General features: G+C 38.3%; 1 protein-coding gene across 1 annotated transcript in view; it reads right to left on the bottom strand.

Annotated features, from left to right (window-relative positions):
• Positions 1 to 2,556: 2,556 nt before the first annotated feature.
• The window catches only part of STK33 (serine/threonine kinase 33), a 40,078-nt gene continuing 16,590 nt past the window's right edge, over positions 2,557 to 26,044 (bottom strand). The window contains exons 7-13 of the mRNA XM_030560436.1: positions 23,269 to 23,353; positions 19,691 to 19,766; positions 16,295 to 16,407; positions 15,937 to 16,022; positions 6,250 to 6,495; positions 4,625 to 4,708; positions 2,557 to 3,383 (exon numbers count right to left, since the gene is read on the bottom strand). Coding sequence (XP_030416296.1) covers positions 3,216 to 3,383; positions 4,625 to 4,708; positions 6,250 to 6,495; positions 15,937 to 16,022; positions 16,295 to 16,407; positions 19,691 to 19,766; positions 23,269 to 23,353 — 858 coding nt within the window. The 3' untranslated portion in view covers positions 2,557 to 3,215. The remainder of the gene's footprint in view (positions 3,384 to 4,624; positions 4,709 to 6,249; positions 6,496 to 15,936; positions 16,023 to 16,294; positions 16,408 to 19,690; positions 19,767 to 23,268; positions 23,354 to 26,044) is intronic.

The following is a 26,044-nucleotide window of genomic DNA, read 5'->3' as shown; positions in this document are numbered from 1 at the left end:
GCAGTAATGCAGCTTGTAAGCCCTGTCCCCACCTGCTCTGTGACCAGGGGGACAATACCATTCTGTCTCCCCTTCCACTACTGCTAAGGAAGGCAAATACTACCTCTAAACTAAGGAAGGACAAGAAGAAAGGAAAGAACACTGGAGGACAGAGAAAGCAATAACAATTTAAAAGAAAACCAGAACTGTACATACAGGATGGAAAAAGATCGAGACACCACTAGGAAAATGAGAGAGAATGGACTACGAACAGATCAGATATGGCAACTGCAACAAAGCACAGCATACCAGGACAAGGCAGAGTTTGTGTAGAGGGGGCCTGTCATAAACAGATAGCTAAGGGTTAATGTCTCTTTCACCTGAAACACCTGACCAGAGAACCAATCAGGAAACCGGATTTTTTCAACTTTGGGTGGAGGGAATTGTGTGTCTGAGTCTTTGTCTGTCTGCCTGCTGTCTCTGAGCTTTGGAGAAGTAGTTCTGTTTTCTAATCTTCTGTTTCTAAGTGTAAGGACAAAGAGATCAGATAGTAAGTTATATGGTTTCTTTTCTTTGGTATTTACATGAATATAAGTGCTGGAGTGCTTTGATTTGTATTCTTGTTGAATAAGGCTGTTTATTCAATATTCTTTTAAGAAATTGCCCTGTATTGTGTCATCTGTATACAGAGAGACTATTTGTATTTTTTCTTTCTTTTTATATAAAGCTTTCTTTTAAGACCTGTTGGAGTTTTTCTTTACTTCAGGAAAATTGAGTCTGTACTCACCAGGGAATTGGTGGGAGGAAGAAATCAAGGGAGATCTGTGTGTTGGATTGCTAGCCTGACTTGGCATTCCCTCTGGGGAAATAGGAAAGTACTTTTTGTTTCCAGGATTGGAAACGGAGAGGGCAAGTTACTCTGTTTGGATTCACAGAGCTTGTGTCTGTGTATCTCTCCAGGAGCATCTGGAGGGGGGGAAGGGAAAAAGGATTATTTCCCTTTGTTGTGAGACTCAAGGGATTTGGGTCTTGGGGTCCCCAGGAAAGGTTTTTCGGGGGGACCAGAGTGCCCCAAAACACTCTAATTTTTTGGGTGGTGGCAGCAAGTACCAGGTCCAAGCTGGTAACTAAGCTTGGAGGTTTTCATGCTAACCCCCATATTTTGGACGCTAAGGTCCAAATCTGGGAATAAGGTTATAACAGGGCCCAGCACTGATCTGCCAAACAGGTACGTTCAAATCAAAAAGGCTGGGAACCACTGAGCTCTACAGAATTGGGTACCTGTGTAATTTCTCAGGAGAGTGGGAAGTAAATAATTCTCCTGACTTTAAAGGTAAATGTTACTTATTGTACAGTGCCAGCACTGTAAAAATGGTATACTCCTTTGATGTGGGGCAGTAAATTTTCAGGTTCCCATGGTTCAAAAGAGCAGCGGTGGCAGACTGTCAGCATGTCTGCTGGGCTTCTCAAAATTCTATATATGCTACAAAAGGGCTTATTTGAACACAGAACACAGGCACCCTCGACACTGTACAAGTCAGTGAAAGAACTTCATTTTGCAGCTATGCAACTACTGTGATCAGGTAGGACTGACCTGAGGTTGGCTAATGATGCAGCCACAGCTCTAACAGAGTGGGTTCCGACATGCCCTTCAAGTGACTGTCTCGCTAAAGGAAAAGAATGAGCAATGTGAGTTAATAGCCAACAAGAGATAGGTCAGATTGTGGCCTAAAGAACTAACACGCTGGTGTCATGAGACTCAGAAATCCGGATGGACTTTGTAAGAGGCTTTGTTCGCTTCAAATAAAAACAGAGAGACTGTTAGATCCAGTATGTGGAACAGGGCTTTGCTGAGACAACCAAGACAGCATAGGAAAAATACTGGAAGGATGGCCTGGTTAAAGTGATATTCTGATGAATATAGAAATTTATACTCTTATCAAATTTAGTACAGTCTGGAGAATTTACATCCTTGAACTCATTCTATGTCATAAGATAAAAACAACAACCAGAAGATTAACACTCCATATAAGGTACTTAAACAAGCAGGATCTATCTATAGGCTTCAGAAAGAATTTGAGTGGTTTTTCATTGTGTTGATATTGAATGATTCAAGAGATTTTAATGGATTTATCAAAATTTTTTTTTAAATGTCCAGATTCCTGCACAATCTGTTTGAATTTTATAAGATTATTTATGACCCAAATAGAAACAGGTGAAAAAGTGTGACATCTAGGTTCTGACAAGAACAAAAGAAACTCAAGTATTTTTATGGGAAATAAGAGAAAAAAATCTATTTGGTCCCCCAATACACAGTGAACGTCCTGAGCATAAGTGATTGAATAACTTGTAATATAAAGTTTTAACTAACCAAGAATTTGTATAGTTTGCTCCTCCCAGTGGAACAATGTGAAGGTCTACAAGTGAGTCTTACCTTCAGAGAGAGGCACTGATTTTTGAACAATAGAATACATTCTTATTTTACGCAAATGCACAACAAGCCTTAGCTTAACAGCACACTTCACTGTCCTTTTGAACATTAAGATAAATTACCATGTAAAGGCCATTATTCTAACATCTGCTTTTATTTAAGTATTTCATCAACACATCAGAAGTTTATCAGCAAGAACCACAGCAATTTCATCATATTTCAAAAATACATCTCCCATCTGTCAAGTTTAAAATAAGTTTTGTAAGCAATCTACAGTGACCTAAAATAGCAGTAACAAATTTCATTGACTCAAGTATTTGTGCTGTAACGCCTAGAGCAACTTTATAAGCCGTTTCCTAGAAAATTCTTATAGTGCAAAGGGCACGATGTTATTAGGAACCCCCCATTACAGATTCTGGCATCTCATTTTTTCGCCATATATGTTTGTGACAAAACTAAATAATCTAAAGTAAAACATAGCAAGTGGATTCATATTAGTGAGCTACCCACATGCACAGTGCCTGCTAGTGTAGAACAAATAAGTTACATATCTATTTAGACAATTTGATAATCTGCAGTCTGACAACAATACTATCAGTGGATGTCCTCTTACAGGTTAGGAGTTCACGCTGCTTTGGAATCTTCTTCAGTGTTAGAGGAAAGCCAGAGCTTTCTGCTGATTACAGGGCTCAGGAGAGCATAAAGGTTAACAGTTCAGGATGTACTTGTCCATTTTTATGCAGTGTCAACACTTTGGCACAAGTAAGTTGCCCCATTTGTATGTTGTTCAAAGTTGATGGAAACCCTATGATTTCTTTTTGGTTCTAAGTGTGGTAGCGGGTTTTGGTATGTTTTTATTTCCCATTCCTTGGCTTGAAGACACAGAGGATTTTTCTGTCTCCCCCCTCCTTTCTTGACTATCCTGATTTCGCCTTGAATTTGACACAGGAGATACTGACCTACCTGCAGAGGACTATAATTAAAAAAGAAGTTTAATATATATGTGTTTTTATGTTAACAAAATAATGGTAGACATCATAGTACAAAAAGCAGATGAGTTATGTAGTGGTACCATGCCAGTACTATTCTACAGCAATTTAAGTTATAAAAAAGCAGTTAAAGACAGTAAAGGACATTATAAAGTGCAAGAGAAGCTGATCTATGAAAAATGCAATTCTTATCTTCTTCCATGGTATATTTGCACAGCTTTCATTCCACCAATCTAAAATCCTATGCTTTGGGGACAACACTACATTCCTAATACCTGTTTAGGACTACTTACATCCAACTGTAATTATCTGATATTAGTCTTCATTAGCCAGACTTCTGTACCAAGATTTATGATTTTAAGGAATATAATAATCACTATTATTGTTATTCAATTATCATAACAATCCAAATACATTTTAAAGCTCTTACCTTTATCCTTTATAAATGTGCAACTAGGATTATTTTTTCTTTTCTGGGTCTTGATTAAAACTTGGTCAATGCAGGAGCGTACCAATACTCCTTAGTTCACCAAGTTTTATTCTCTAATTTCCAGGTTTCTCACCTAACTAGAACTGATTTTTTTAAAAACCGGCTAAACCAATAAAGCAGTCAACAGCCATCCCATAAATCGCAATCATTATATTTTTACTTTCTGACAAAGTGCAGTTAACTATTGTAAGAGCACTCCTTGGGCCACAGTCTCAGCTAGTATGAATCGGCTGATGACTGCAACGGAATGATGCCAATTTACATCAGCTGAGGAACTAGCCCTTAAATGTTAATCTTTATAAATTTTAATTGTTCTTGTGCAAAAATCTCATCCTTCGCTCACTTGCGCTGTACCCTTTTTAAGTCACAGACACTTTAACATAGATAACATAGGATTTACCACAAAAATTTTAAAAACTAGGTGCTTCTTTAGGAATCCATACCTAGGAACCTACAACAAGTGGCCTGATTTTCCAGGATGTCAGGCAACCAAACTACCACTGATTTCAATGGGAGATGGTAGGTCTTCAAGCACTTTTGTTTCATAAGAGAAATCAATTATAAATTTTATTGCAAAACACTATTTTAAAAAGTGAATAAGAACTCACCTGTCCCTAGTTAAACACTATTTTTTCTCTTATTCTAAAAGTGTCTTAAAATAAAATGTCAGCAAAGAAAACAAATTAAGTAAAACTGAAGAAAATTGGAAAAAAGTGTTTCTGAGAGAACACTTACAGCAATGGATGGCTTGGGGGTTATACTCTTCTTTTTAAGTGTCCCATTTGGTAAAGCATTTGAGTTATTTTTTTTCTTGTTGACCTGTGAAAGAAAAATCAAGTGGTTGGAGTAATAAACCAAGTATACTTAGGAGGCTAGCAAAGGGCCTACAATATGTCTACACTGTGATAAAAGACCTAGGCTGGAGCCTGGGCTCTCAGACTGGTGCCAAGCACTTTTTAATTGTAGCGTAGACATACTGAATAGCCTCAAACACAGCTCTTTTGAGAGCCAGATAGATTGATTAAATATTTAACTGACAAAAGTTAGACCCATTTATTTTTATATACATTTTTTACTTGCAAGTTTACCATCAGTAAACTTCGTACACAGCTCAGCTCTTGTGTATGTGCATTAAGCACACCTTTCCCTTCTTGCAAAATCCAGCTCCTTCCTCCAGTGGGGACCCCAGATCAAATGGTTTTGGGAATAGTTCCACTGTATGGACAAGAGGGGTTAACATTTGGGGAGCCCAGCTCTGCATAGCTTGTGTATGTGTCTCTAGGCAGTTGGTCTGGAGGAACACAGTGATCTTGAGGAGCGTGTACTCCTCAGATCCACAAGGCATTGCCACCACCCTCTTCCCCCACTGCAGCAGGGGCGAAGTAGCAGTAGGAGCTACCACAGCATCAAGGCTACAGTTGCAGCTGAGGAGCAGCTCTGCAGTTTGAGTGAGGAGAGCATTTCTTCCCCATATCCCTATGGAACTACCTATGCAAAGTCCAGTTATTCAGGGGGGTGGAGGAGCTTCTAATTCAAACAAGAATATTCTATTCTGATATAGTCACAGCATTGCAGCTCCATATTCAAGGCTGAGTCTCTGCTAAGTGGAACCGTTTCCAGAGCAGGAGCCATCCTGTATAACAGTGAAGAGTTCAACGTGCTGCACAGGAACAGTCTGCATTTTGATCAATAAATCTAAGAGACAGAGGTCATAGCTAATGCAAAACCACCAGCATTTGCATTATAGCTGTTAGTCTCTTCAGGCCAGGGATTCAGCTGCATACTATGAAAATTCAATATTTTAAGCAACAAATCATCTGAGAAGTCAAAGCAATGCCTATTATAAGCATTATACCTTGGGTTTCACTATGTCACTAGTGGTTTATACATGTGTTGCTTGCGAACTATTGTTTACCTTACTTCCCCCAGGATGGTTTCTTGTGACTCCGACTTACAGAATGCAGAAGGAATGTAGAAGAAAAGAATAGAGTGTCCATCAGAGATTTTTCCTCATCTGCCCATAATATCAGTTTCTTAATATCCTATTCCTTTTCTGTTAAGTTTCTGCATACACGCCAGCTTAAGGGAGTGAACAGGAGCAATAGATTCTTAAGGAATTGGTATTCTGGGTCAGTCTAGTTTTGTTTCTCTTCAGAGGGTAATTGTACAGTACACAGCTCATCCTGTATCCTTGTATTTATTCAGATTCTGTACTCTTTGTATAAATCTTTCACTAGGTTCCAGCGATCCTCTATGGCACTAGGTCATGTTCACCATTCCTTACCTTACCGATGTATTGCTCCCTAATAATACTTAGCACTTATATAGTGTTTTATTTGTTCAGAGTATTGCACATATACCTGTTTTGTTGGTGTACAGGGTTTACTGCTCCCACTCTCTTTTTCAGTTTCTGCACCAACATCTGAGTTGCCATTGCTGCTAACAGGACTTTCCAGCTCTTCAATCACGTTATCCTGATTCAATGCAGTAGATGGACTATTCAGTTCTTCTTCCACATTGCAAACTTCACCAATGTCCATGTTGTTATTCCATTCCTTCATCAGCTCTAGGACATTAAATGGTCTCTGGACAATATGTGTTTCACCCTACATGGTAACAATTGGTTGTGGTTTTTTTTTCACTTATTGACTCTAGAACACACAACATTAGAAAATTTAACACCAAAGTAACTTGCCTATTTGCTGTAAGCTTTATATCTGAAAACATGTGTTTTTGTATTGCTTTCTACCTGACCGAGATCCCAAATACAGTAAATAAATGCCAGAATGTTCTCTATTTAATACTATGGCACTGTTTTCTCAAGAGAGGGGTATGGTTTGAACCTCACCCACCCCAATGCAAGCAAAATATTAGGACTAGAAACAAACAGTAGAGCCTGAACTCCTATGGAACCTCCACAAAGAGTAGGGGAACTTCTATGGGGTCAGAGGAAACAGTGCTGTGGAGGCAGCACTGCCCCTTTTTGGATCCATCAGGTTCTTGTTCCCTCTGCTCAGTCAGGCAGAGGAGACTATAGAAACCTAAATAATTATTCTATTTACCATCATTTCACCTTGCTTGTGCAACTTTGTAAAGCCTATACCATTCATTCATATGTTCTCTCTCTCTGTGTTGTGATTCTGAAAGTCTGGAGAGAAGTTCAAATGTATGACGTGTGCAAGGCAGGTTTGCTTTGAACAGTAAAATTTGTCTTTCTGTTGAGTTTTTGAAAGGAGTTCTAATAATAAATAATACGCTGTACATATACCACCTGTCTTTTAAGAATCTCAGTTTTACTAGCATTAATTGGAAATACAGAGTTGTTGTGTAGTTTAATTATCTCCTCTGAACAGATAAGTAAACTGAGGCACATAGCATGTGATTTGTCCAAAGTCATATAGTGAATCAATGGCAGAGTAAGAACTAGAATGCATGAATCCTTACTCCAAGTCCTCGATCTAATTGCTAGACACAATATGTCAATTAAGAGTTCTGACTAAGACTTTATCTTTTTACACTTGAGTGATAGTGCCTGGAATGAATTTCTTTTGTGTGAAATAGGGCACATGTGCAGAGTAAACTAGAAATGGATTCATTTACTTAAATCTGCAATTAAATGTGGGCAAAATGGATAGCACAGACACTAAACTAACTACCTCATTTGCAGGCACAATCAGGCAGTTAAATATGTAAGTACATTGAATTGTACCCACAAAACCAGGCTGAGTTTAGGCCTTTTAAAAAAAAATCTAGGCCTTAAAGAGCTCCAGATAATTATACAGCACATAAAGAGAAGTGGGAGTTTGTATTCTGACAATTTTCAAGAAAGTGGAATCATTTAAGTTAATTGTCTGTGTTGGCTCATTTGAACACCTGTTGAGTTTAATTGGCTAGCATCTGGTGCTAATTGTGGGTAAAGAGAGTCGTAGATTACTAATTGGCTGTCTTTACATTGTTTCACTTTCTTTTGTCTTCCTTTTCAGCTTTTTCTGTCCAGGTTTTAAGAGCGTGTGTTTCAGTAAGATTCAAGACACAAAATGAAGAGATGTCCAGTTACTTGTGAATAATGTAAGATGCGCTATTTCCTCCAGGAAGACACCCAGCACATATCTAGAAGGACACACGGTTTCAGCTTAGTGAGCACCACTAGACTGCTGATCTTAAAAGCCAACTTGCCCCACTACAGAAAACTCAGGAAAATGAAAAGCTCATCAGTGAGAATTTTCAAGAGGAAGCAGAGAGATCTGGAGAATGTTGATCAGAAACCACAGTGGGAGACAAAATCTGGGTTACAGTAAAAAGAATGAGTCACGGATATAACCAGGACTAACAATTTCACTAAATGCTTTTCAGTTTAACTGGTTCTGTGAACCTGAGATTTAAAAAGAACAAAAACTCCCCACAAAAACAATTAAAACATTGAAAAATACACTTCTGCACACAATAAGGGCAACAGAACTGGGCACAAGAAAAGGCAATGGCAGAAGGGAACTCAATAGTTCAAAATATAGGCTCTGACTCTCTGATGATAAAAAGTGCCACATATCTGCTGCAAGTGCTGAGTTCCCTCCATTCCTATAAGACATCAAGTCATTAGGAGTTAACACAGGGCAGCACTTCTTTGGATGAAAATATGGGGGAAGTCATGACTAAGTCTCTATAAGAAAACAAACTATATTGCCAGGGTAGCAAACTCCTGTCAGCTGTTGAGAAACATTATAGAAATAACAGTGGAGTCTTCAAATCAGGTTGGAGATGTAGTAAGTTGAAGAAAAAGATGTCTAAAGGCTACTGACACCATGAGGAAAGTTGACAGAGACAGCTAAAAACTTTAAATAGACTGATAAATGTGGTGAACCCTGAGGAATTTTATGGTTAAGAAGCTATGGAGCATTTTTTTTTTAAATAACTAACAGAATAACTGTATAACCAAGCATGGGAGAGCAAGAATGTTGCCTCATACATACTTAATATGACAAAAACACTCATTTTTATGATTTTCCATTCAGAGTGAAGTGAGAGACAATGATTATCTAAGAGAACTCTGACTACATCTGTCAATATATAAGAGATATGTTCATTAAAAAGGAAGCAGGAGCTTCTCACCCACTGCAAATGCAATATAAACATAAAATAACTAACATGGGATAAACTTGCAAGGAAAGCAGTAAAATCAACTAGCAAACGTAGTTCATAAAAGCAGAAGGGAAAGTAACTGGAAAAATTATTGTAGAGAGCACTGTAAAACTGCTTCTCTTCTTGAAATGTGTTATTAATAAAATACATTATTTTGTGTCTAGTGGAAAAATGTGGAAACTAAGTTCTGAACTCAGTTGTAGCATAAAAGATGTCTATGAGAGACTAACTCCCATCTCCGTTTTAAATGTTTTGACCCTCATCACTCTTTTCAAATGCATGCTCTATAGAATCACAGAAGTCACAGGGTTAAAATTATTGTCAAATGGGTCATTTAGTCTCTCTGTAAGCTGGTGTGCTATCTCACCATCCCAAGAAAGAACTTGTGCCATGCCTGAGTCTATTGCAGGCGTCTGCTTCCGGGCACAATTTATTGTTCAAACACAAAACTCGTAACACTAAAACAAAGCAATTTCTCTGACCAACACAGGATGCAGTCCCCAGAGACTTTCCCCTGGCCTCTCTCGGCCCCCAGAAAAAGGACATACCTTTTCCTTAAATACCTGGTTGAGCTATGTGACAGACAGGTAGTCGTTATCCCTTTCCTGGACATTTTACCCTGTCACATCACCCCTTTGCATTTTTCCAGAACTGATAATATCATGATCATTATTCCTGATAGAGATGGATCAAATCTAGTAGTAAGTATCAGTAATAAAGGCAATTCCACCAACTCCCTTGGTAATCTGTCCCATTAGGTAAGCTGTTTTATTATTTAAGTTTTCCCACTTCACTTTTTGTTATGTTCTCTTTAAGTATTATGTAATTCTTTATTGGTCTCTGTTCATCTGTCTAGCATCCATTTCATATATAGGGAGAGGGGTTTTGTTTAAACCCGGCATTTTGTCACCTCCTTCTAATCTGCTGTTTATTTGATATAATTGTCTGTTTTCATCATCTTAAACTCTGTTAGGACCTTAATATCTGTTCTAATTGCAGACATTGTTCTTTCTTTCTTGGCTATGGAAGCCTTTGTGCCTTTATGTCTATGTCTTCAGAGGTGGCCTTTCCATTTGGGTTATACATTTTCCATCTTTCCAACCTCAGCTATTTACCATCCCTTTCCCACTGGGGATTTTTCCAGTGGCTCTAGGTAATCTCGCTACCATTTCCACATTTCATCTCTCTGCCACTCCCACGCACCAGAAGGAATCCACAGAGAGTTGTGCTTTGTGGCACAGAAGCAAGGGGGGCCCTCTGTGGTGCCTCTACATCCTGTTTCCTGTGCAACAGAAGCACACAGGTTCCAAATGTGTTCAGGGCGGTCTGCAGCTGCGACACATGGGGAGGAAGACAGGATTAAGGACAATAAAACACTAATGTTTTTCCTTTGGTTATTTAATGAAGGGAATGACTTCTCTGTAGAGCCCTGATTCAGCAGTCCTTCCCTATTTAGCTAAGCACTTAGCATGGAATTTTAAAGGTATATATTCATGCATTCCCAGGCCAGAGCGGACCACTGTGAGCCTCCAGTCTATCTCCTAAATAATACAGGCCATAAAATAGCCCCAAAATAATTCCTAGGGAATAACATTCAATCTTGATTTTAAAATTGCCAGTGATGAACCCTTGGTAAACTGTCCCATTGGTTAATTACTCTCATGTTAAAAGTGTACGCCTTACTTCCAGTCTGAATTTGTTCAGCTTCAACTACTAGTCATTGGTTCATGTTATATCTTTCTCTGCTAGACTGAAGAGCCCATTTTTAAATATTTGTTCCCCAAGTAGGTACTTATAGACTGTAATCAGGTAGCCTCTTAACCTTCTCTTTTAAACCAAATGATTGAGCACCTTGAGCCTATCACAATAAAGGATGTTTTCTAATCCTTTAATCATTCTTGTGGCTCTTCTCTGAACCGTTTCCAATTTATCAACATCCTTCTTGAATTGTGGGCATCAGAATTGAACACACTATTCCAGCAATGATTGCACCAGTGTAAATACAGAGGTAACCTCTCTACTCCTACTCGAGATTCTCCTGTTTTTGCATCCCAGAATTGCATTAGTTCTTTTGGCCACATTGTAACATCGGGAGCTCATGTTCGGCTGACTATCCACCACAATCACCAAATCTTTTTCAGATTCACGGTTTCCCAAGATAGAGTCCATTGTGCTGGAAGTGTGACCAATATTCTTTGTTCCTAAATGTATATATTTGCATTTAGCCATATTAAAACACATACTGTTTGCTTGTGCCCAGTTTACCAAGTGACCCAGATGGCTCTGAATCAGTGACCTGTCATCTTAATTATTTACCACTCCCCCAATTTTTGGGTCACCTGAAAACTATCAGTGATGATGATGTGTGTTCTTTCAGGTCATTGATTAAAATGTTAAGGATAGGGCCAAGAAACAATCCCTATGCGACCCACTAGAAAAAGACCTGCTTGGTGACAATTCCTCCTTTACAATTAATTTTGAAACCTATCAGTTAGCCAGTTTTTAATTCACTAAATGTGCATCAGGTTAATTTTATATCCTTCCTGTTTTTTAATCAAAATGTTGTGAAGTCAAATGCCTTACAGAAGTCTAAATATACTACATCAACACTATTATCTTTAGCAACCAAATGTATAATCTCATAAAAAAATATCATGTCATATTGAGAGGATCTATTTTCCATAAACCCATGGTGATTTACATTAATTACATTACCCTTCTTTAATTCTTTACTAATTGAGTCCCATATAAGTAACTCAATTATTTTGCCTGGATCAATGCCAAGCTGACAGGCCTATAATTACCCTGGTCATCCCATTTACCCTTTTTAAAATTTGGTACACCATTAGCTTTTTTACAGTCTTCTGGAACTTCCCCAGTACTCCATGATTTATAGAAAATCAGTATTAATGGTCTTCTGAGCTCCTCAGCTAGCTCTTTTAAAACTCTTGAATCTGGACCTGCTGATTTAGAAAGCTTAGAAGCTTTAGTAGCTTCTGTTTAACATCCTCCAGAGATACTAGTGGAATGGAAAAAGTGTTATCACCATATGATGAGACTATATCATCTGTTTCTTCCCAAATAAAGAACAGGAATATTTATTGAACAACTCTGCATTTTCTGTATTATTATTTATAAATCTACCATTTCCATGGACCAATATTATTGTCGGGATTATTTTGTACTTAAACTATTTAAAAAACTCGTTTAGTCATTGTTCTGCTCAGTGTTGCAAAAACTAGCTGATTTTGGAGACTATAGGCTCCTAAATCACTTTAGAAGCTCACAGTTAGGCTCCTAAGGCAGTTAAATGGATTAATTGCCATGAGAAAGCCACAATTTCTCTGTGGTTCAATTTGCCCATCTATATAATAGATATAAATAATACCAATCTACTTTACAGGAATGTTGTACGAGTTAATCAGTTACAACCTGATCTTTTAGCTTCCTTTCTGAGGCAATGCCTAAATACATTTAAAAATCTGGGCTTTATGGCATTGTACAACTTTAGGAACATGCTTCAATGCCATTGACTTAAATGGGAGTGAGGCACACCTTTATGTAATCTGCAGAATAGGGATGGGTTTAAGCATGTGCTTAAATGTTTTGCAGAATTGGGGCCATATATTAGATAGCAGAGGTTTTTTTAATGAAGGTTGATTTTGAGAAGTTTGTAGCCAAAAGAAATAAAAAATCTCATTCTGTGTGTGGAAGTTTATACTCAGAAAAATGCTGTACCTCCTGGTTCCGCGTCAAGCTAGATAATGTACTGGTAATTTCACCACAGAAAAATTGTATCACAGTACCAGAAAATGATAAAACATCCAAACTGTGGAAGAGTTCACCTTCAACAGTGCTCACAGACTGTACCAAGGAAAAAAACATTAATAACAGGGGAAAATCCAAACCCCTTGTCTGAAAGGAAACAGCACCCTCTGCCAGTCTCAGCGCTGAGAAAACACATCAGACATTCTCACAGTGGATGGTGAAGAAAAAAAGAGATGTAGCACCTTCAAGCTTAAAATACACAGTACTAGATAGAAAGGAAATGGAATATAGGTTATGAGCAAGTATTAAGGTTGAACAGTTGACAGGAAATTATAGGATTGCACTAAACTATGCACATAATAATAAACTATATTGGTTCTAAAAATTCCTAAAGAGAATTATATCAACCATGTGCAAAATATAATGTACCAGCAGATCCTTTAAACACAACAACATCTTAGTTGCCATACAACTATTCTCCTTCATCTGACCTTAACAAGAGTCCTCTACTCCGGTCTCTTTTTTGCCTGTTTTTTCAGATGATGAAAAGGGAAAGTGAAAAGGGTTGGGAAAAGCAGCAAAATGATATATATAAAAAATAATCAAAACTAGAAATAAAATTGTATTAATAAGTATTTGTAAATAATTAATCAGCAATCCTTTGCAGAGCCCGAAGCCAAACTACATATCGTCTGAAACAGACAACAGAAAAACTTCTGTGTTAATTACTATCTAAAATTGGTTTTGAGGTTTGCTGATTTACCTGTAAATGCAATGTAATTCTACAGTGAATTTTGTTTATTATTTTGCCACAATTATCTTTGACATGTCTCTTTCTGTTATGCAGGCTAACTTGTGACTGTATAACTTCTGGGTACAGGTGGTTGAGATTTTCTGGTGGGAAATTGTAATGCCAAATGCATTAACTCTTACGCAGGAACTCATGTGTCACTTGGCACCGAGGGGTTAATTTTTAATTTTTTTATGCACTACAAATCTCTACATGATATTGCACTTTCATGTTACCCATCTGGACACTTCAAAAATCAAAAATGCTATCAAAGCACAAGCATGAAGTAGAAACTAGTGGCCTGATTTTCAGCACTGAGCACCTACAACTCCCACTGAAGTTAAACAGGAGCTACAGATCCCTCAGACATCTTAAGGAACACTGAAGACAACACATAAGTAGTATCACTTATCACTGAAAGTCCTCACTTCCTCACTCTACACTCCTTAGCAAATCTAGCGAGTTTCTTATTGGAAACTGAAAAACATTTAACTACTCCTCTTCTAATGTCACAATATCAGAGTCTCATGTACAAGACAACAAATGTTTGGGGCAAATTAAATAAACAGTTTACTAATAAAAAACAGCTGCAGGACTCAGGTCTAAACAGAGATAGCATATATTCAACAGAAGTCCCATCTAAGTTTAGGGAAACAGCCATGTTAAATGCACCCATTCTTTAAACAGAGTCAGTTAACATGGGTATTTTCTTAGAGGTCAGTTATGCATTCCCACAGCTTAATTTATAAGAGGTCGTAGGAGAGAGATTGCTGTCTGCAGCACTACTGGCTCCAGAGAGTTTTGTCATGAGAGAACAGTTTTACATTATGCTTGGAACCTTGAACCTGGGGTTCTCTTAAATCAGCACATCCCCTGGTCCCTACTTTTCAGTACACAGAGGACAGAGGAGTGATTGTAGATGCCTTCTGTAACTACACTCCCCTGACCAGTGGACTTCCTTCAGGTGGGGGGTTGTTGTCAAGGTCTGTGATAGCAGAAGCCAATATGACCTTGGGCTAAAAATCCATCCCATCATCTATAAAAATCCAAACTTGACAGAGAATCTGGGTTACTGCCTTGTGCTGAAACTAAATTTGCAGGTGTTGGACACATAATTACTACCAGTAATTATAAAAATAATTTACGTGGGGCTTGTTTGTGGAAAATGCATAGCTAGATCTGAGAAAAACTAGTCTCCTGCCTACTTTTTAAATGAAAAAGAACATAGTAAATTAAGTCTAGTGTTCAAGAAATATATAGTATGAAAAGGAAAGGTTTATTATGAATTAGAGGAATGTTCTGTTTGAATTTTGTAGCTCCTATACATGATTTACACTAGAACTCCACTAATGTACAGTTTGGTAAGCCACAAACCAACAATGAAAGCAGATTTCCAGGTCCACAGTTTACTGATGCACAGAACAGAGAGGTTCTCTTGGTATGTCAAGGCAGAATTAATATAGGTGTCATCACATTTCACAGGCCACTGAGAGAGTGTCAGGGTCAGCCATGGCCCTGCCCCAAGAATTCACATGACAGCAGTTGATTGTCTCCTCTGAGATCTCCCTGTTCAGCTAGAGCAGGGCCATTTTATTGCTGCTGGAGTGGCTCTGTTGTGGCTAAGGGAGTGATGAGGAACTGGTAGCTCATTCTGAGTCACGTATAGAGGTGTTCTACTTCCCCTACAGAGCCAATGATTCTTGATAAGCCTCAGGTGCCTCTGTGTCCTCTTAGCATTGAGCCCAGCTACAAGAGCAAATAAAGATAGCTACTACTATTTTGTTGCTATCTCCCCATCTCCATCCCTTCTGCCTGACCTTCCAATGAGCTGCATAATGGTGTGCATGTGTTTTGATAACCACCTCAGTGTTTAATATTCTCATAGTGTAGATGTTCTGCATCATAGTGCAGTGATAACAGAACTTAGAGGTTTGGAACTCCTAGGTTTTCTTCTTGGCTCTGTAACTCATTTATCTAGGGAAAGTCACTTTTGTTTTGTGGCTCTATTTGCTCATCTAAAACACAGGTATAATTATATTGACCAACATTACACGAATGTTGTGAGATTTAATCAGCCAGGACCTGATGCTGTACTTCCTTATGGAGATAAAACACCCTTTGAAGTCAGCATAAATTTGCCTGGGTAAGAAACGCAGTCTCAGGCCCTGGTAAGAAACTAAGGGCCTTATCCAAAGCCCACTGGAGTCAGTGGATATACTCCTACTGACTTCATTGGGAATTGGATCAGACCTAAACAGGAGGCTATGTCTGTTTATTTATTGGAAAGGACAGAGGTGATACAGCAGGCATGGCTGGAACGTCAAAATTCAGTTAGAAAAAACTCAAAACTTACTGTTATCCACAGGTTATCAAGCAATTCATTAGCTGTGATTCGGTGGGCAGGATCTACTCTCAGAAGTAGCTGCAGTACATGTTTAGCTATAAAAAGACACTTTGATAAATCTCATTTCTGTTAATTATAACAAACCCAACATATCTCCCAAATGTCTGAGTGCTTTAATTCAGTAGAGAATATCTTACTTATAATGAGATGAAGTTAGCTCATGAAATCATTTAAGTTAATTTTTTTTCTTAGACTCACTTTTACTTTTATGAGAAAATTAGTTAAGGAGATCCAAAATACTGTAATTGTTTGCTGAGTTCGTTGTTGTATTATTGGTGTTTGTTTTGTCAGATAGTTTAGTACTTACCAGCCTCACTAACTGTTTGCCAGATTGGATTAATAAAGTGCAGTTCTCCTTTCTTTATTAGTTCAAAAAGTTTTTCTTCTGAGCTTGCTATAAAGGGTGGGTCACCACATAATCTACAATAAAAGTAAGGTCAATCAATAGATTCTTACCATTGTCGCCTGACGGAATAACAGATACTCAAGATAAAACAGACCAGTATGACTGGAGAAGGTTCAGAAGGGATCTACAAGAATGTTTCAAGAGCTGAAAAATATATTTTACTAGGCAAGATTAAGGGGTTTATCAAAGAGCAGGTTAAGAGGTAATTTAATCACAGTCTCAGTCACAATCCACAAAGGGAGAAGATGACTAATATCTCATAGATTTTTAACCTGGCAGACAACGGTGTAACAAAATCCAATGGCTGGAAACTGAAGTTAGAAAAATTCAAACTGGAAATAAGGTACAAATTTTTAACAACGATAATACATTATTGAAATAATTGACCAAGACACGTGATTGATTCTCTATCAGTTAAAGTCTTTAAATCAAGACTGGATGTTTTTCTAAGAGATATGCTCTTGTTCAACCACAAGTCATTGGGCTAAATTTAGGAATTATTCTTCTGTGGTCTATGTTATGCAGGTGGTTGGATTAGATGACTATCATGGTCCCTTCAGACCTTTAAACCTAATAAATTATTTTGCATGGGATTGTTCAAACAGTGATTAACACAGTCTCAGCCCCCAAAATGCATGAGTCAGAAAGAGCCTAGTTCAGTTCTCAGAGCCCAGGTTGAGTTTGTGGCACTAGCAGTTAAAACATTTTTTTTAAATCTCTAAATTGAAAAAAATTGACAAAAGTCATTGAGAGAGAGAAAAATGAAAATTCATGATGTAGTTTGAGCAAAGTCAATTTTCAGGAAAGAACTGCACTATAGGAAATTAAGTAACTTTGATCTTTTTAAATTTGACATTTACTATATGTAGTCATATCTAGACACTTTATTGAGCTACAGAATGTGGATAATCTAAACTAATGTGTCAACAGAAAAGTGATTTAAGAAAATAAATCTACAAAAGTTTCAGAAAAATATCTAGGAGATATATGTATGTGTGTGCGCACGCATGAGTGTAAATAATTTGTGAATACAGACATCCCTGGCATTTCTCTGCATCGAATAAATTATATAACAACTTGCTTGATAGTAGAGTAAGCACAGTATTAAAACAAATGACTGGACTACATGGTATTGGACTTCATCTCTGCCAATTCAGTTTACACTTAAAGGAAATAATACAATACAGTATTACTACATTGTGTTATTTTTATCTTTTATATTCATTATATACTGACTAATGTGGAAAGAAACAAACAAATGAACACATTCAGAACAAAGCTGGGCAAATAGTATGAAAACATTTGTGCAAAGATTTAAAAAAATGAATTTCCTTTGCCTACGTTCTTGACCCTTTTGTGTTTGGTTTCTATGAACAATCTAGTTCACCCGCAGGAATGTTCACAGAAACAGCAAATTCTAAGGGATCACAATATAATTTTCATGGAAAGTAAATTTTGGACTTGTAAATGTGAAAGATTTACCATGGAAACCAGAGTCTACAGAATGATGACCAAATCAGATAGCAGAAATATATGACCTATGTTTTGAATAAAAACTAACGACGAGAAATTAAATTTCAAATATTCATAACAAGTTGCTTGTGAACAATCTACAGACAAAGATTTACATGGCAAATAATTTCAAATAGTGATTAAATTCTGCTCGTGGACTATTTGAAAAGAGAAATAAAGCCTAAATTCATCAAATAAATTATTTGCCATAAATTAAGTTTTTAGCTCTATCTCAAAACACAGAAATAGCAACTGAAATGTAGTTGGCATCTCCTAATGAAGGATGTCTGTCACTTTGTATCAAAGTACAGAATTATTATCCAGGGATTTTTTTTTACTTTGTTTTAATTTTTAATTTTGTTAAGGTAAAACATAAAATTAATATTTTAGCACTTTTTCCTCCACTAAAGCTTTAATCTCAAAATCACTTTCAACAAAAACTGCTGTGTTCTCTTTTATCCTTCACTGTTTTTTCCTCTCCCTTCCCCAGCACTTATCCACATGGAACTCAATTTCAAGAAAAGAAAGAATTTTAAGCATGACTTCATTTTAATCTATGATGCTATAAGTACTGGATAGTGACAGGGTTTGTGTACCCCATATCTGCTGTCAGCTATTGGTTAGCTATGAGCAATGTATACACTATCCACAGGGCATGGATGAGGGAAGGAGGGAGGCTAGATTTGCCTCCTTATGTAAAAGCCTTACCTATAGGGTAACATGTTAGCTAGCTGTCTATATTAGCACCCTCTGAACTGCTACAAAGCAGTGCTGATTGCAGATAGGAAATAAAATCTTTACCCCTACCCAGTACACAACTGGATTTAGGCTTACACTTAGCATACTGAGCAACAAGAAACCTTTATTCATCAATAAACTAACATATTTCTACACGTTAATGGACTCTCCTCATTGATTACTGTTGTACCTGATTCTATCACTACATGTTAAAATAGAAATGAAACGGAAAGTTTAAAGTACATCTCCGCTTAAATTATATATAAAAATGCATCATGCTGGCATTGTCCCATTATTCAGAGACAGTCCTGTGCATCATCATTCATGAAAACTGAGTTCATGAGTCACCTTATTCCCCCCCAGATAAGTAGAGATCAAGCCTGTTGTGGCAATAGTACACTTGGTGTCAAGATGGAACATGTCAAAGGGAGGCATTAATAGCAGCCTAGAAGGGTCAAAGTTGTGATAGTGGCAGTAATAGGTGTAATAGCGTCTTTAAACCCATTAAGGAAAGACCAGAAACTTGTGCCATGAGGGACAGGGAGGTGCCACTAGCAAAAACAGAGTTAACAGAAGAATATCCTACTGCTTTCTCTAAAACTATTTTCAAATTAAGCAATAAAAAGAAATGTGAAATGGATTCTATTAACTCACGTACAGTATGTTTGATCTTGTGCTGCCAACACAACTAGGTGTGAATTAATGCTACATTGGTCTAACGTTGTGATTATAAAATGCTAATTTAAAAATATTTATATTGCTAATTAAGGAATAAGGTCAGAAGTTGTGAGCTGTGACTGTTATCAACACAATTCACTGTTCTGAATTTTACAAGTTCTGAGCAGTGGATTGTGCTGATTGCAGACACAGCTCAGAATTCTTATTAACCAATCAAATCACCCAATTTCTAATGCCCATTTTAGAATATATTCTATCGTACTGAGTTGTGCAACTATAACTATGGAACTTAATGAACTTAATGAAAATTCATAAGCAGTTTTATTATAAAGGGACAGTAGATTTATATTGATTTTACAAAATACTTACAGCATGTACATAATGACGCCTATGCTCCAAATGTCACACTGTTGGCTATAGTCATGGGCACTGATAACTTCTGGGGCTACCAACCAAGGAGAAAAAATAATATTAATAATAGAAAAAATTACTTTTAAATGCTTAAACACAAACATGAAAAATGTGCTGATGTGTTATAATTTATTCCCCTATGAAAAAAAGAACCAACAGCAGATATTTAAATGAATAATGTACAGGCTTTAACAATTCATGTTGATGTGTCCTCACTTTTATCATTTAGCTGCTAACAGGATTGTGACATTGTGACATTAACTTGTGACTAAATGTGGTATTGTTTTTCAAGTCGTAAATTGTTAAAACATTATTTATAAAATACTGATTTAAAGTACTGCATGATACCACATAAACATGTTTCCTTTCTGAAAAATAAGTGTAATATATAAGAATAGTCACATTTTCTTCATAAGGCATAAGGATTTTTTGGTAGCACATATTGTCTAACATATATTGTGTACAGTGTACAAAAAACTGTAAAATTAACAATTCTGAAAATAAAAATGTTTTGAATACTTAAATGGCTTTATATCTTTATTTCTGTGTGTACTAGATTACAAAATGCATATACTGGAACCTATTCACTAATCATTTTTACGTCGATATAGCCGTATGTTTTTAAAAAATGCTGCTTTGGAGCCAAATTGGTGGTAGTTTATCTACTACACCATGGGACTGAAGGTCATGAGTTCACTGCAAGACTTGAGATCTTCATTCCCAGAATCAGTGAAGATGACATGTTTTGGCCCAGAAAAGAAAGGAAAGCTAAATGCTTCATGCATCAGTACTCCAACCTATGCAGCACTGAAGCAAATTGACACTGGCTGCCTTAGAAGCTGTTCTCCCACCATTTCAACAAAGTCTGATCAACTATCTCAACCTCAATAACATTTTAATATACTATTTAACATTCTGTTGTCATTTAAAGTCTCCTTTTCAAAGCCTTTGCCTCTTGCTTTGAAGATATCAAGCTACAGAATGTACTTTAAAATACTGTCATATCATCACAACTGGTACACAAAATGTTAAAAGGAGTATTTCCATTGTCAGTATTTGCCAAATTTATCAAAAGCTATAAATCAAAATATCATCTCATCCTTATGATATTAGCTAATCTATTATACTTTAAGAATATTTTAATACTATCATTAATCTATTCTATTAAAAGCAGAGAAAAGATCGCTACATTGCAAAGTGCAAGAGCTGGAGAATTCATACAGTTTCATGTCTCCAAGACAATAAAATATAGAGAGGCAGATTCTTCGCTGGTGTAACTCCAATAAAGGTAATGAAATAACATCACCAGAGGATGTGGCCCAAAGCATTTCTAAGTGCCTAGCTTGTACTTGGTTACACACACTGAATAGGAAGAACAGCTATTTCTAGATTAGCTGTAAGGGTTAGCTACTGAGCATAAAGTAATGTCATCGTACACAGAACCCTCCTTTTAAAAAATATTTTGAGATACCATTTTTTTGTAGGTTGAAATGCCTGTGGGGCTAAATTTTTTATTCTTCATTATCTTTCCCAGAAGGAGATCTGTTTTTACTTTGTTAAACAATCCACAGTCAGCTAATCAATCTGTGAAACTCACTGCCTCAATGTATCATTGAGGCAAAGAGCTCGGTAGGATTTGAAACAGAATTAGATATTGGATGATGAGGACATCCACAATATACAAGATTAAAAAAATGTTTAGACGGTCATAAGACATCTGCTAACTGATTTGAGAGGAGGAAGGGAGTTTTAACAAATTTGACCTATGGGCAGGTTACTCCATAATTACCAACTTCAATATTTCTTTCAACGTCTTCCGAAGCACCAGATACCAGCCACTGTCAGAGACAGAACCACCCATAAGGTAGTTCCTATGTGAAGCAATATTAGGCCACATCTACATTAATAAGGTAAGTCAAACCAGTTATATCACTCAGGGGTGTGAGAAACGTATACATTGATCAACATAGCTATGTTGACCTAAGTCCCAGTGTAGACAGCGCTAAGTTGACAGAGAATTCTTCCATTGACGTAGCTAGCATCTCTTGGGGAGACAAATTAATTACAGCAACAGGAGAATCCTTCTCAACTCCCTAGTGAATGTTGACACTAAAGTGCTGCAGCGGTACAGCTTCAGTGCTGCAGCTGTGCTGCTGTAGCAGTTGAAGTGTAGCCATAGCCTCAGTGTTTAATCCTCTTTTTTCCTTTGCATAGTTTAGGAAGACTAGGGTCTCCATGTCCTCCCATTTTATCTGAGGGAGGTTTGGGGTGGTGGTGATGTATGTGAAATTTTAGAAGCACAAGTTTCCTGTTTCTAGTTAGGACGTTTAATTTGTAACAAGTAATGAGCATGCTGAAGGCCCGAGTAAGGGTTGGGATTCTGCTTTTGTGGGAATGGGGGATAAGTCAATGCCTCTTTCCCTTAGATCCACAGTGTGAGCTCTCTCTGCAAGACCTCAGACCTTTCTAGCCTGCTCTCCAGCTGACTGGAGAGAGGAAGGACGTCTGAACAAACATTAGTCATGTAATCTGTTAGTATCCAACAGCTGTGTTACCCTTGTTACACTGGGTGCAAAAATTCAACAAAATGCATTTCTAGCCTATGGAATCCAGTGCAACAGGAGAAGCCACGAACTTAGTAGGATTAAAAAAAGTGAATTAAACATTTATATGGACACTGTGAACATTCACATTACACAAAATAGGATACGAAGTTTTTAAGGAATATTAAGCCTCATGCTTCAAGACACAAAGTTGGTCACTATAACTGCCAAGGGTTAGAAAGAAACTTCTCCCCTATTATTATTATTATCCATTATAGTTACTTGCACCTCTCTCTGAAGCATATGGTACGGACTTCAGAGACAGGATATCAGACTAGCCCAGGGGTGGGCAAACTTTTTGGCCTGAGGGCCACATCAGCGTTCCAAAACTGTATGGAGGGCTGGGTAGGGAAGGCTGTGCTTTCCCAAACAGCTTGGCCCCTGCCCCCATCTGCCCCCTCTCACTTCCCACCCCCTGACTGCCCCCCTCAGAGCCCCCGACCCATCCAACCCCCCTGCTCTCCATCCCCTGACTGCCCCCTAGGACCCGCTGCCCCTTATCCAACCCCCCCGCTCTCCATCTCCTTACCACCCGGCCAGAGCTAGCCACGCCACATACTGCCCGGCAGGAGCTCGCAGCCCTGCCAAGACCGCTGGCAGCACGGCGAGCTGAGACAGCAAGGAGGGGGGGGACAGCAGGGGAGGGTTTAGGGGCTAGTCTCCCCAGCTGGGAGCTCAAGGGCCGGGCAGGACGGTCTCGCAGGCCAGAAGTGGCCCGCGGGCCATAGTTTGCCCACCTCTGGACTAGACTAGCCTGATCTAGTATGCTGTTTCCTATAAGGGAAGGGGAAGCACCTGACAAAAGAAGCTTAGAAATAGGCACCTCTCCATGGCTATTTGTGAGCAAGAAAGAACACAGAGAGTTATAATTGCATTTCTTCCTGTGATAAGAATAAACAAACATTCATAAATTGTATGAAGTGCTGAACTTACCCATGTAGGTAGGAGTCCCACACGTAGACTGAAACATGCTTTCGCTACCACCTGCTTTCTGTACAGCTAAACCAAAATCAGTCACCTACAGGAAACAACACAGTAGTGAAACTATCCATACTGACATGAAGCTGAAGTTCTTCTGTTCAGCTCAGAGTTCATTGTTTGTTGCAAAACAGCTGTAGTCAGAAATAATGGAGTTTGACTGGACCTCTCAAATCATCCCACTCAATCTCCTACCTCAAGCAGGAAGGACTCTACCCCATTCCTTTCATACGTCTGTTACTTTGTATCAAACACTACATAACTTGCTAGGCAACCTGTTCCACTATCTAAACCTAAGATATTTGAAAGGTTTTTCCTGATATTAAAGATAACCTTAGAACCAGAGGTCATCAAAAAGGAATACACCAAGGACAATGGACAAATTCCTGTTAACCATTTTGCTTTCCTTGTTGATAGGGCAGGCTGGGAGGCTAACCTAAAATCTAGTACAGATAGTAGAGGCAATAATCAGATACAGTCGATGGTGCGGATAAGTAAGGAGAAGGCCAGAAGTCTGGAAGGAAAGTCAAGTGAAGCAAAACCAACTTCTGGTAAATCAAAGAGCTGTTTATTAAGAGCAGCACAGAGTTTGGACTGTTGCAAAAAACAACTCCTTACTCTAGCAGTGACTAGAGCATGCTCCCATGTGGGTCCACTCCTCGCAATGATTGAATGTTCCTTGCACAGCAGTAGGAAAGTTGAGAGGGAGGAGGCAGCAGCAGGGGAGAGGGGCTGTTGAAAGCACACTTCAGCTGCCTGAACCAGAAAAAAGAGGGTAAAGGCTCTTCTGCAGCTCTTCAGAAATAGTTGCCTGGTTGGTCTGCAGCTTGGGTCCACTGCACTCTGCTTTGCTTAACACATTCTGCACTGTACTCAATGTGTTTATGCTTGCCTATTAAGTCACTGGTGGCTCCCTTAACCTCACAGGATGGCTCTTTAACAAAAAATGGCAGGGGATGGAAAAATAATTTTACAGGAAGCTCTGTGGGCAACGTTCTGTTGGTCTGATCGAGACCTCAGAGTGGGATCCCAGCAGCTCCTTGAACCAAGAAATGAAGACAGAAGCTGGGAAAATTGGTCTGGAAAAACCCCAAACACCTTTTATTTATTTAGTTAGTTAGTTATTGTTTAAAAAAACAAATTAGAGGTGTATTCTATATGAAACTAGTGAGTGTGAGTAGGTTACAAAAAGAGAAGCTATTAACCACACTTTAGAAAGTCTCTCTAATACAAAGTGAACTAACATGGAGACTCTTCACTACTGTTTATTTTAGGGAGTAAGCGGCATTATATTTTGTGGTTCCGAAGTATACCTGAGGTTACATTTATCTCTGCTAACTGCTCTGGACTCTCATGGGAACGAGAGATGTATCTCATGAGATGTTTGCAGTGAGCAACTTTTTAATTTTAACAAGCATTTCCTTTTATTTCTTTAAACTTAGCTGTTTGCTCTTTTGCATTCCGAGTGTTTAATACTGGGAATCATTTTCACAACTTTACGTTAAATACTGAAAGGGTAACATTATATTCTGTCCCTTTGCTTCCTCACACACAATATTTCCGAGCTATACAAATGACATAAAATGGGGGTCAAACCCTCTGCAATGATTTGCTGTGGGGAGAGGGTGCAAGAAGTCCCTTCTTTCACAGCACAGCCATAATGTGACATCCCTGAGAACAAGGAAGGTTGCCTTTGAATACTGGGGCCATGCTGCATACCGCAGAGAAGGTGTGCTGGGCTGTGCGAGGCTCCTGTCACCTCTGCACATCAGGATGCGACAGCACAGCAAAGGCGGCACACTACAGCTTTTTTTTTTTAATTTGTTATAAAAAGTGCAGCAATTTCTGTTTTCATTATATCATCTCTAGCATCCTTGGGGCATCTAATTCAGTAAAATCACAAATGGAATATTTGTTACTTGATGATTTCTTTTCTGTGAGTGATCTCCCTCTCAGTCAGAGAGATGTGGACTGTGCAGCTTTTTCTGGAAATATGGGGGGCAGTTCAGACTTGTCCAGTGGACTTTGGGAACTGGCCGTATACTTCATCCCTGAGTTAAGTGTGATGATTTGAGGATCTGTCTGTACCACTTCCGAATTGCTGATAATTTTATGAAATTATATCATGAAATTACTGTGTCATGGAAAGCCTACACGGATGTGAATCCATCAGGAATTAGCAAGCTGCGTCATGTCTCTCCCAGGCCAAAGACAGTGGGGAGTGATCAGCACTCAACTATCATCTATTCAAAGTAAAACATCTTGGGCTAATGGCTTTATTGTAGCTGGGAGAAGACACTTCCTCTATTTGTCTTAAGGGAGGGGGCTTTGATAGAAGTGGAGAAAACAGAAGGCAGAACAAAAGAAGCAGGTGACCCCATAAGTTGTTTATAAAGGGACTCATAGAGAAGGGGAAGTGGGAGAGAGCCATCTCGCACCCAAGTAAGATAAGGGAGGATGTTGCTAGGCCAGGGTAGGCAATGAGGTGAAAGACTCTGTCTACCAGAACACAGATGATCCCCCAAAAATTCCCAAGGGAAGGGTAAGCTAGTGAGGGACATTGTGTTTATAGTGTTTTATTGTTTTGTGTGATCTGCACTCTCCTGTGCTTACCATGATAAAATATAAAGAGCATAAAGTTGACAGACTGAACAGAGAGTGAGAGTGTATGTGTGTTTGTGTGTGGTATCACAACTACGGTGTGACCCTGAGAGTTACACCATAAACCACA

This window comes from Gopherus evgoodei, chromosome 4 (genome assembly GCF_007399415.2).
Source record: "Gopherus evgoodei ecotype Sinaloan lineage chromosome 4, rGopEvg1_v1.p, whole genome shotgun sequence".
Taxonomy (NCBI): domain Eukaryota; kingdom Metazoa; phylum Chordata; order Testudines; family Testudinidae; genus Gopherus; species Gopherus evgoodei.
This window is presented reverse-complemented; position numbering and strand designations above follow the sequence as displayed.